The sequence below is a fragment of the Trachurus japonicus genome, chromosome 7 (assembly GCF_045865225.1).
Source record: "Trachurus japonicus isolate A0001 chromosome 7, Traja_1.0".
Lineage (NCBI taxonomy): Eukaryota > Metazoa > Chordata > Actinopteri > Carangiformes > Carangidae > Trachurus > Trachurus japonicus.
In genome coordinates, this window is record NC_140913.1 from 17,903,029 (window position 1) to 17,915,528 (window position 12,500).

Here is a 12,500-nt window from a genome sequence, read left to right on the forward strand (position 1 = left end):
ATTATTATTTTATTTAAATTAGCGGGTGAAACTGCACCAAGTCCAACACCCACAACAAAGTCTCCTCCACCCTGCCTCCCCACACGACTTTCAATCATGAGAGCTCAGATAAAACTAGGGCACAGTTACAACATCACCCAGAGAGCATTAGCAGGTGAAAAGCTGTCTGAGTTGCAACGCAGCCACATTTCCGTGAGCACTGAAGCTCGATTTCATTGGTTAATCATCAAAACAGCTTTGCCTCCCTACACATGGAGGTGCGTTCCTCCCTTCCTACCTCCATGGGGTTGACGGTGATGGTCAGAGCCGAGTCATCCCAGTCCATCTCGTTCTCCTTGCCGTTCTCCTGGTCCCTCATGGTCCGCTGGTGTGCGGCTCGGATGCGGAACACACCCAGGATGATCATGAACACCAGGAAGCTGACACACACCACAATGACAATGGTGGCAGCGCTGGGAACCACTGTGAGGAAATAAACAACATTAAATGACAGGTCAGATGTAGATTTATAAAAACACAGCTACAGCTTATTAATGTGGGGAGACTCAGCTTCTAGGCTTCAGGTTAATAGTGTGCCAGCTCTGATGTCAGTGCATTCAGAGTGTGGGGTCTGTCTATTCATTATGGAATACAATAAATGTTTTATTTACATAAAATTATTTAATTTATATAGCCATATGAGGAAAAAAAAAGATTTTATGACAATCATTATTCCCAGTTAGATTTCCAATGAAAAAATGAATAATAAAATCCATTCAAATATGGGCCTATATAGATTAAAGTTTAAAGTTATTTCTTCCATTTTCAGCAGCTTATTACAATATGTTTTACAACAGAGCTTTGATCATATTCTGGATGATCGTAACAAAAGATGTGTATTATCTCGTGGCTTTGTGTGTTACTTTGAGTGACAGATTTACACATTACGGAGCGTGTGCAGAACAGTTAAAAAAAAACAAAACAAACATCAACTCTGACTCCAGAGGGTTAAATAGTTTTGCTTGTCTCCTGCCAACCTGCTCCACTTTGCTCCATATTAGCAGAAAAGAGCCTCTCCTGTGCAGTGGCAAGCTTAGTGAGTCTGACAACCTGGAAGATTACTGAAGCCAGGGAATAAAAGGTTGTGCTCAGAGCACCACCCGCACAGATGTCATATACAGCTCTAAAGTGTGGTCCCTAAACTTGTGTGAAACAGTCAGTTTAATGCGTGCCCTACTTCTCATTAGTCTACTGTAATCCTTCTACAGTAATGCTTGACCTTTTCAGAGGCCAAACATTTTTTTCTACAGCACAATTAAGCAGATTACAACAGATACATAAATGCAGCTACTGGGAGAAGGCTGCTGTCAATTTAAATACCATCAAATTATTCATTAAATGGTGAAGAAATTTTGTGTTTAGGCAAAAAACAACAATCTATAGTCAGTGTTACACCAGAATGTGTTTGTTTGTGCTATTCTAGTCTTGGCTCGTATGATATAACACAGAAAAAAACTGTATTGCATTTAAACCCTGCCATTTCACACCAAGCTTCTATGTCGCAGTACCTGAGGCTTGGTGAGCGTTGACCAGGTTGTGACCAGAGAGATCCACAGAGGCATGATGGACGGGGTTAATGAAATTGGGCTGCACCATGGCGTTGTTAGAATGCTCCACGGGATTGGCTGTGTGGATTACATTCACCTGGAGAGAGAAAATGCACAGAGACAACAGTTTCACACCCTGGTTGACAGATGAAGCTGAAGTCCGGTATAGGAGGATGAAATTGCTTTAGTTATGTGAGGGCACGACTTGCAAACAACTAACAAATGATCCGTCATACCTCAACCTTGAAGTCGTTGCTGATATAGCGACCGTTGAGCTCAGAGCAGACCAGCTTGAATTTCCTGTCAAAAAGAGCTTCGGTGTGCCAGTTCTTGTAACGGATGAGGTGCAGGACCTGCTCGTAGTTGGCCATGGTGTTCACCCCTGGAACACAGAGAGGAGCTTGTGTCAAAAAGATACATGATCAGCAAGCAATCGACAGAAAACGCTTTCATATTATAGCAAAGCAGAGTGATGTTGAGCAATATAAATGTGGGATTTTATCATGATTTAGAGATAATGAGGGGGATTAGTTTTGCCCTCCTCAAACCTCAAATCACTGTGTCTGACAGTTCGAATGTCTTAAGTTTAAATGCCTACACACATCCAGGATAAATGAATCCATTTGTTTTGTTTATTTTTAAAGTCTCAGCATTAAACAGATAATAAAGCGTTTCCTTTCTACGTGAAGCTGTGCTCTGTGCTCTGTACCGGTGATGACGAGGCCCAGGTTAGAGGAGCTCATCTCCAGGCCGCGCTGCTGCAGCTGGGTCATGTCCACCTCCAGGCCCTCATGCTCGCCGTCCAGCTCGTCTCCCACCACCGTCACTTCGCATGTGTCCAGGTTGTGCATGATCTCCTCTGAAACCACTGTCTCTTGGACTGAATAGACGACAAGAAAAAATGTTCACAGTGATGAGTTGAAGGGCTCGACACAAATGTACGATTGTCCGCTGTGATGAGCAAGTTTGCCATTAGTGTTCAACACACACACACACACACACACAAAATATCTGTAAAGGATGACACAGGTCGAACAGCTTTGTCTCAGGACTTAAATCTTTTCCTGAACTTGTGAAATTTCCAGTTGGCTGCACTTTACAGGTGAAAAGACAAGTTACCAAGTTGTTCAATTATAACTTGGAGCAGAGAGTAAGAAAGTTAGGTTTCTTATTTTAGAGATCAGTCAAACTTTGACGGTTAATGGTGGAGGGAGAAGAGAAGAGAAGAGAAGAGAAGAGAAGAGAAGAGAAGAGAAGAGAAGAGAAGAGAAGAGAAGAGAAGAGAAGAGAAGAGAAGAGAAGAGAAGAGAAGAGAAGAGAAGAGAAGAGAAGAGAAGAGAAGAGAAGAATGAGTGAGCGTCCTGGTCATGATCATTAGTGGTGTGGAGCAGATACAACAGTGCTGATATAGCTCTGTTATAATACCACACACTATCATACGTGTCCTTCATCACAAATACCTGCAGGTTGAAAATAGTGCTGTGAACAGCAAAGATGTTGCTCAGTATAACTTTGAGGTTTATGTTCAGTAATATATCTTCTGCTTGTCTGTTCACTATTAAATAGAGAGATCTGAAACATGGAGAGCAGAAGAGATACAAATGAAAGGTACCGATTTAATATTTCTTTTTAATTTGACCATATTTTAGTTACTCAGGCAGCTGAGGCCAGCATGCCTTCTTCATTTATCATATGAAACTAATTCATATTTCTTCCACATACAGTTTGCACCTTTTGACTTCTATTAAGTGATTATTCATCTGCTGTGATAGCTTGTTGTATAAGGTGGGGCATGATAATGCAGGTCATGGCATCACATCTCTCACATGCACCGATCAGGCATTACATTACGACCACTGACAGTTTAAGTGAATAACACTGAAGGACACTTCATGACATCATGGCACCTGTTAGTGTGTTGGATATATTAGGCAGCAAGTGAACATTTTGTCCTCAAAGTTGATGTGTTAGAAGCAGGAAAAATGGGTACGTGTGAAGATTTGAATGAGTTTGACAAGGGCCAAATTGTGATGGCTGGACGAATGGGTCAGAGCATCTGAAAAGCTGCAGCACTTGATGGGTGTTCCCAGTCTGCAGTGGTCAGTATCTATTAAAAGTAGTCCAAGGAAGGAACAGCAATGAACCGGGGGACTTGGGAGCAAAGGCTGGCCCCCTGTGGCCCTCTGTGGTCCAATGCCACAGATGTGCTAGTGTTGCGCAAACTGCAGAAGAAGTTGCTGGTCCTGGTGTCAGAATTCACAGTGCATCACAGTTTTGGTGATCGGTGTACGGCCTGCTGTTCAACACAGGACATCATATCTTTCGGTATCTGTGTCAACCTCGGTGTATGTTTATTGTCTCGCTGCCTCTCAGCTCATATACAGGCTTGACAGATGGCGCGCCTGGTCAACTGACCCCTCCCATAAAGTGGTAAACAACTTATCTCTCTTCTCGCTCCCTCCCTCTTGCTCTGTGTGTCCAATCCCTTCGTCCTCCAGACATAATCCTCTGCAGCTACTCTATGTCACACAGCTACCGACTGTACATTCACCGTGTTCAGAAGATAGGTTCCATACATGACAGCGTTGAAGTGGGAAGTCAGTGTGAATAACTCAGGGGATGAGCAGGTTATTAAGTGAACAATACAAACAATCACCCAGAAAATAGGTTTTCTCCATCTACAAATTGCCTTTAACATTTAACAAGGTTTACTTTGGCATTCTGTGTGTGTTTCTCTTACCTGTAGGATCATCATCAGCTCCCTCTGGGGCTTCAGACTCAGCGTCGGCCTCCACCTCGCGGGTGATGGTGCTCACGATGCGTAGCTCGGGGAACAGCGTCACGCCTTCCTGGCTCTCAAATTCGGCAGCGCTGCGGGCAAAGTGGTCAATGCCGCTCAGGCTGATCTTGGGTTCTTCGGGCTGCAGAACCATCACATAACCCTCAGCATCTGGCACCGTTACACAGGAGTCCTCGTTGAAGCATCTGTGGGAAAGATTGAAGTTTGAATATCTGTACCTCGGTCTTTTATGATCTGTTATGAACTGGTTCTCCCTCTGCTGTCAAAGCTAGCTATGTCAATCCTGATTAGGTGGCTGGGGATCAATGGATTGGTACAGTTTGATAGCAAACGTAATATATAGTGACATCATTGTCTGGGGATGTGGTAAAAATTGTGGGTACAAGCAGAATTGGATTTGTTCATATGCACAAGAAGAACGAATATTTAACTGCAACACTAACTGGGACGGATCTTTTGGCCTTGTCGAAATACATTCACATATACAGTATATTATCTGTCAATGCACTGCTGCTTTGTTACTCAGATGTCACTCTCTGAATAGATCAAAGAGATAAAGAGAACAAAATACAGCATCACAAAGCTGTTCTGTCTGTCATTGTCCAACACCAAAAATCTCATGTTTACTCTCTTTGTTATGGAAATCAGATGTAACTCTTGACCTCTACTTTACTTCAACAACCATCTTCATATTTGGAGGAAAAGAAGAAGCCTCTATAAGGCAGAAAGAACTTGTCTCATTAACATTAGGCTAATGCGGATTGACACATGAAGTGTCATGACGGAGGCTGAGCAGAGAAGATGATGAGAAGTGGTGAAGAATTGTCGGCTCCTGCTGCTTACTTGACAGTGGTGGAGATGCGAAGGTGCCTGATGCCGGGGGTGGGGAACTGACGGGAGTTCAAGTAGGAGATGTGCTGCATGACCTTGTCAAAGGCGTCAATGTCGTCACCCTCCACGGTCAGAGAGGACTGGTTGGGGTTGAACTCCACCTGAGAGGAGAAAACAAGGTGACAGACTGCGTCATTTGAGGGAACTTTGTCTCTTAGGGGGGGAACTATGCAAGCCTGGTCGCTTTTCTGCCGTTTTGCTAACCCCCCTCCCGGCCATGTGTATTTGTTTTTGAGTGAGAAAGCAATCCATGGAGCGGTAGATAACGCTATTGATCATATATGTTTTACATGTATAGTTGTGTAGTCTCATCTGTCATAAACAAGAGGGTTACGGGGTTACAAGACACGTTTGTGTCACAGTGCTGGGACACCAGGTCAGAGGCACAAGTCATTTATTTAACCATCACAGTTCTCTGAAGCTGTTGAATTAAGGTCAAATGTAGCGTAGTTAAGGTAAAAATCTTGCACAGTTCCTCTTTAAAGCCATGCTTCATTTTTACACCCACACATGTATTAGAGTGTGTTGTCAGGGAGGTGGTAAAGCACCAGCTCATGTTTTTTTATTTGTTTCTTTTTAACTTGGGACCTTTAAATGCTTCAAATGACAAGAGAGATAATAATGTATTATTCTTTATTTTCAGTGTCTGTAGTGAGAGAAGACTTTGCTTCCCCTTGAAGGGTCACAAGCCTAAAAACCTTAAACTCAGTTAGACCTTACAAACACACTGATATCCAGTCTGACTGACACTGAGTGTTTCTGAAGCTCTTAGCCCTCCTTACCTTGACAGCTGAAGCGACCTCCTCAGGCAGCTGCACATCCAGGCCTTCCTTGCAAGTGTACAAACAGTCGATCACCTTCTTGTTCTCCAGCTTGCCAGAGCGGATCATCAGCCCCGCCAGGTTGCCCCGGAAAAACTGAGCCATGCGAGCGTTTCCGCCTGGATAGATCAGGATGGAGATGCAGAGAAGAAAACAGTGACACATACATAAGAAGAAGGTACTCGAGTGGACATAACACAGACTTCACCTTTTCTGGGCTGGCGATTCAAGCATGCCCTTTCAATGTGCAAAACTGGTGTGAATGGCGTTCATGCAAGTTAGTATGTGTGCCCTTAGAAGGCCTGAGGCCCCGAGAGCGAGACAGAAAAGTCATGGATGAGCTCATACAAGCTGGAGACACATGCAACACCTGCATTAACAGTGTGAACTGCTGCCTTACTGTGGGAAAAAATGGCATCAACAGAAAAAAAAGGAAACTCAAAGGAAGGGATCATCTTAGACAGTGATGAAATGAATCCTCTTTAGTCACCTTGTGTTATAATGGAACCTTCATAAGGACTGCAAAATAGTCAAAATGCACCAAAATGATTGTAAATTTGGAGCCTAGAAATGTCATTATCATTATGAGTGAGTGTTTGAGTATTCTGGTGAGAAGCATCAGCCCTGATGAATCAGAGGTAAAACGATCGCGTCATGTTTTCTTACTGAACCATAATGAGCATAAATCTGCACCACTGCAGACGCACAAACAAATCTGGTCTTCCACATCTCAAGGTCACTGTGTCTGTGTGTGTGCTGCTGTAGCTCCGTTATCTGATACAGAGAAGCTCCTGCTTATGACCCCAAGGTCATGCTCTGAAAGAAGAGCCTGTGCGTCCAAAATGCTGCTGCCAGGTCAGAGTTTTGTGCTCATTATATGTCTATTTCTGTTCTGCTTCTGTGTCAGGCTGTGGTGAAAAACAACTGCCCTTTTGCTGCAGTAAGAACAATATATAATTTATGAGGGATGGAAAAAAAAATATAGGAAAAAAATAAAAAACTACAAATGAAATAATAATAAATGATAAGGCATCATAAAACCCAAACCTGTGTCATTCATTCTGTATCATGCTATGAAACTGATCTGCATCTAGAATGTATTAAAATCATTCTAGTCGAAATGGCATGAGGATGCAGTTAGCGTGGTGGGACATTGTGGACACATGGACATATCTGAGGAGTAAGGGAAAGACTTGAGCAACCTGAGGTGGGCTCAGAGACTGTCTCAGTGTCATTGTCATGTCTTGAGTTGTCTGTAAAGGACAGAAACAAGAGAGCAGGGAGAGACAGGGAGGAAGATTGAGGATCTGCAGGAGAGATTCAGATGCTATACACAAGGTCATGGTGCATTATTTGAGAATTTAAAAGAGTTAATTCTGTCTGACAATAAAACAACATGCACACTAGAATTTATGTAAGCTCTAATCAGAGGGAATCGTAGTTTGCCAGGCAGCATTATAGTATCTTTTTTACCAGTTGACAAAATGGCTGAATCAGTCTCAACATTTTTCTTCTGCTTCCGACACATTTGGGAATAAATACTCTGTCAAACAAGAAAATGATGACTCATTTAAGTCTGCATAATCCCTACAGATTTCTTCATAGGTTTACCTTGCCAGCAGGCACCAATGGTGAGCTGACTTTCAATCTTGGAGGGATGCAGTGGGTAGTCCTCTGTGACCAGGAAGGGCTCGAAGGTGGTCCCATCCACAAACAGAGACACGGTGGGGAACTCCACATTCAGCACATAGTGATGCCATTCTTTGTCACACACCTGGGAACGGCACAACAGAGGGAAGGATGAGCTGAAATCCAGGCTGTGACAGTTATGCAGTGCACTCCACCTAGGTGTATTCACAGATATCATGTGATCACAGGGCATCAATGTTTCGATTTGCACACATTTTAGCACTAGAAGTGGCTCACCTGGTCCAGCTTCCAGTGAAACTCTGCTGGTTTGTAGTTCTCTGCCTCTGATGGATCCTGGCGGAGGAGAAGGATCAGTCTGCAGTTGTGGACGTAGAGAGAGTAGTGGTGTCGGTTCATCTCTGCAGAGGAGAAGATAGAAGAGATCAGGACTTGAGAAATTGAGAAACACATAAGTGGGGACAATTTATAATCAAGTGGCCCAACACGAGAATGAAAAGACGACACTTATTACCATTGTTAACATTAAGCTTTAAGAAGCAGTGATAAAAGCAGCTACTGCACAGTAAGATAATAGAATTTGTACATTTTGTGTGAGCTTTGTGAGGTATTATATTTCCATATTAACTAATAACGACTCCACAGTGCACATGTTAGCTGAAGCTCATAACCATCTGCTTGATGATTAAAAAACAATAATCCCATTTCCAATGTGTAACTCCTGGGATCTGTCATCAGCTCACGACAATTATGCCCATCTTGCTTTGGTGGTTTTACAGCACGCGTTAACATGTCTCTGAAGATGCTTTTGAAACCAGTTCCACAACCAATTTCCTTTTAAAATACAGTATTTATTTCTCTCTACGCTGGAAATGCAACCGTAGCTTACTTTACAAGAGGTAGCCATCAAAAAGTAAGAACTCATCTGCACATTTTATCTTTGTACCAAACACTTTGTTCAAGGATTAAGATGCCTTGAAATGTATCAATGGGGCCCTAGTCTTCAGAAAATGTCATGTGATATTATGCGCTAAAATTAGAGAACATCAGGTTGTAGGTTTAGATTATTTAAATGGACTGTGAACTTCAGTCCTTAGCAAACCTCAAAGGCTGAAGGTTTAAAAAATATGGACTCTGGTTTGCTATTCATTAACCATACTGATGGGCAATCATGACTATATTAATATCTACCGACAATGCAAAATGAACTGCAGTCAGGTGTGAGACAATTACTAGCATTACTAGCAACTAGCATGAGGTCAGTACAAATGTATCATTTCAAAAATTAACAATTTTCATTGAAAAACGTATATTCAGATTCGTCGGTTTGCTTTTATCATAATATAAACCATATTTATGGCTGACTGGACTAATTCAGAGACATGCTGGTGAATTATGATGCACAATCAACTTAAAAACGACTTACAGATTAACCTGATTCATTATTAAGAACGAAAGACTAGAATGAGAAAGAAATGAAAAGAGTGAGACACATTCATGGTTGTGTGAGGCACACGCTGTGTAGAATGGAGGTCATGAATGGTGCTGAGATCATGGTCCGGGAGCTTCCTGTCCCGGGTGCAGCCATTCTGATGTAATCCTTCTTATATAAGCAGTCGAACAGAAGCTGATGAGCTGCGCCTCCCCCCGCCTCACGGGCCATGGCACCGAATTTACAGTCGAGAAGATCAAGGAGCTCGTGACCACACACAAAATTTACAGTGAGTGACATCGATGGAGAGGTCGACGAGCACTCGACAGAAGGTGTTTGAAATGTGTAAGTCGGCCAGCTGCGCTCCAACACTGATTATAGCCTGAAGTAACAATGATTTTTATTAGGTATAGAAACAGCATATTTTCAGACACCATATGTGCAGCGATAATGAGTCTTCCAGTTAATGCCAGAAGAATGAAACAAGAGTTTTGACTCCTTCAATAGACCTCACAAGCTGCTGATTTAATTGAGTGTGTGTGTCTGGTCTATGCAATACTTGTATGCTATTAGTTTCAGTTGTAGTATTTTTTCTGAAACCTCTGATCCTGCTTTTTATTTAAGCAAAAGGTTTATTCACAACAAAATCCATGTTATTAGTTTTTGTATTAGAAGTATTGCCAATAAATGTGTTTTCATGCGTTTTTATAGTCCACCAATGTCAACATGGACCAGTGACACACTCCAGTTCGGCTGAAACGTTACCTGTCTTGTCAGAGTTGCAGAGGATGGTCTCCTTCTCGTGGGCCCCGGGGCCATGTCTCATCCATACAGAGATGGTGAAGGGCTCCTTCAGGCTGGTGCTCACCATACCGTCAGGGACCTTGATGGCCTGGGTACCATTGAACTCAAACACCTGGTCACTGTCGTGTCCATTGTCAGTGGGCAGCCCGACCGTCCAGTTGACGGAGCTGCTGGGTGCAGGGAGGAGCTCCACTGTGCCGGAGCTGGCTCCTAATAAAACAGCAACAAACAAATGAACAAAAAAACCCCAAAGAGGACAGAATGAATTCCGGTTTAAATTCTGATTTTATTGTTGATGACCATTTCTAGTGCACTAGCTACTTACCGCACAGCTTGTGCAGCGACTTCTCAGAGTAAGTGTCACGGTCGCAGCCCTTCCCGATATGGTTGGTCTCCAGTTCAATGCTGGCTTGGATGGAGGTGATTGGCTCATCACAGGTCTCCAAGTGTATGCTGGGGAAAAGGGCCAGGCTACCTGTGCCAGGCTCGTATTCAATCCTCTTATTGAAGCCTGCAAGAGGAAGAGAGATGGGGGGGGGGGGAGTGAAAAGATGTCCTTCAGCACAGCGTAGACGACAGATGAGTCAATACAGGGGCTGTCAATGTTAATTACTCGTTAAGAAGTGCTTCAGCTCTTTCAAAACAGGAGAAAAGGCCTCGTGGCTTAAAGGAGTTAAATCATTTCTTGGACAACGGCAGCCTGAGTGGACTCTTTCGACACAGAAACACACCTGAACCAGTGATAGTGAGGGAGCTACAGCGAGCGGAGGAGAGCTTTGATACCTTGCCAGCTGGGTTTGCAGGTGGGTTTGACGCTGATCTTGACCAGCACGTCCTCAGAAGCGCGGTTCTTTCCACAGTCGTAGGCGGTCACAGTCAGCTTATACATGCGCTCTTTGCCGTAGCTCAGTTTCTCTGTGTTCTTGATGAAGCCTGAGCAAAGCAGGAACAAAACAAAAACAGTGTTTAGGTGGGTCGGCAGCTTTTTTTGTTCAATTTCACAGCTGCAGCAGCTGTGATAGGCACCCGAGTGAGACAAAAAACAATTAACACTACAGGTATATAAACCTTCTCAGGCGTATTTCACATGGAACAGCCAAAGAGAAACTGTCACACCAAAATCAGTTCACCAAAAAGTCATCCAATGTCTCTCACATAATGTTTTGACAATGTAATATTTTGCATTTTTTCATTTAAATGCTAGACTGAGAGTTTATTACCGAGTGTATCTAATTAGTATTCCAGTTGTTAGGGGAAGATTATGGGATTTGCCTAACACTAACAAGATCAGATGCCGTCTCAGGGTTTTTTTCTTTCTTTCTTTTTTTTTTCAAATCACCCAAACACTAATTATCTGTCACAGTTGAACACTGTCACCAACATTATGCATCCTCAGACTGATTGTTCTTGCCACATTATCACCTGTTCATATTTCCTCTTTGTCACCATGTCGACTCAAATCAGATATCTGATGTCTTTCTTCTCTGGATCTTTAATTTTGTTTTACCAGACACAAATAAATAATCCTCCGGCCGCACAGGATTGACTTACAAACCTGGGTGACATTTGAAGGAGACTGTCGCTGTCTCAACAAGCTGCGGAGAATTTTAAATGACAGTCTTGTGTCACCATTGTTTACCCGGATCAATAGACAATTTGATGTGTGTCGATGAAATCGTGGCTCTCAGGGGGGCACCCTGTAGCTTTTTCCCCCCTCCGACAAGGCTGCTACGTGGACGTCCTTACCGTCTTTGTCGATGGTGAAGGGCACATCGGGGGTGACGATCTCGTAGTTGCAGATCTGGCTGAACTGGAACGAGCAGTCGGCATCCACTGCCTCCACCTTCAGGATGCTGTCGTATTTCTTTCCCTCAATGACGGTGGCTTTGTAGGATTTCTCCTTGAACACCGGTGAATACTCGTTGATATCGTTCACCTGGATGTGGACAGTGGCCCTGATGGGAACACGTACAAGTTAGGCCGCCGTTAGCTGCCAGTGTTCAAAGACATTTTTTAACCACAGAAAAAGATTCTACTGTCACACCTTATGCTGATTTTGAAATGAAATGGTGAAAAAAATACAGAAGCAGGATTGTTTTAATAGGGCTAGGGGTTAGGGTGATGATCACAGTAGATGCCGACATGTTCACACTGACTCTTTAAACTGTAGCAACAGAAGAGACTTATTGATTTGGCAAACAATCCTATACTGATGAGAATAATCACAGACAGGAATGATCAGGATGAAAAGGAAGCATCTCATACAGTATGTTGAATAGCTACTTTGTGGTCACTAGAGATGTATGCATATGGAGTATGGATACCCAAATCATATTTGTTAGCTGCATAGATACCAATCTATAAGTGAGATCATCATCAATTTTGCCATGTGTTAATATAATAATATAGTTTCTACACTCAACAGCAAACTGGCCAATAATGATCAGCGTCTGATCTATTTAGAAATCTCTAATATGAAGCACTTTGCTGTTTGATGCCTTTCTTTAATTGCAATGTCT

The 12,500-nt window shown here is 42.9% G+C and overlaps 1 protein-coding gene across 4 annotated transcripts in view; it reads right to left on the reverse strand.

Moving 5' to 3' along the window:
• clstn1 (calsyntenin 1) overlaps nucleotides 1–12,500 on the reverse strand; it is a 39,930-nt gene that overhangs the window by 4,520 nt on the left and 22,910 nt on the right. For 2 of the 4 annotated variants that reach the window (XM_085781749.1, XM_085781748.1), the window contains 14 exons: nucleotides 11,728–11,936; nucleotides 10,765–10,914; nucleotides 10,307–10,492; nucleotides 9,943–10,191; nucleotides 8,025–8,146; nucleotides 7,710–7,872; nucleotides 7,301–7,351; nucleotides 6,060–6,217; nucleotides 5,230–5,378; nucleotides 4,327–4,571; nucleotides 2,296–2,466; nucleotides 1,823–1,968; nucleotides 1,548–1,683; nucleotides 278–462 (listed from right to left, as the gene is read on the reverse strand). In XM_085781749.1, coding sequence (XP_085637875.1) covers nucleotides 278–462; nucleotides 1,548–1,683; nucleotides 1,823–1,968; nucleotides 2,296–2,466; nucleotides 4,327–4,571; nucleotides 5,230–5,378; nucleotides 6,060–6,217; nucleotides 7,301–7,351; nucleotides 7,710–7,872; nucleotides 8,025–8,146; nucleotides 9,943–10,191; nucleotides 10,307–10,492; nucleotides 10,765–10,914; nucleotides 11,728–11,936 — 2,320 coding nt within the window. The remainder of the gene's footprint in view (nucleotides 1–277; nucleotides 463–1,547; nucleotides 1,684–1,822; nucleotides 1,969–2,295; nucleotides 2,467–4,326; nucleotides 4,572–5,229; nucleotides 5,379–6,059; nucleotides 6,218–7,300; nucleotides 7,352–7,709; nucleotides 7,873–8,024; nucleotides 8,147–9,942; nucleotides 10,192–10,306; nucleotides 10,493–10,764; nucleotides 10,915–11,727; nucleotides 11,937–12,500) is intronic. The other 2 variants (XM_085781751.1, XM_085781750.1) reach the window with 1 other exon arrangement.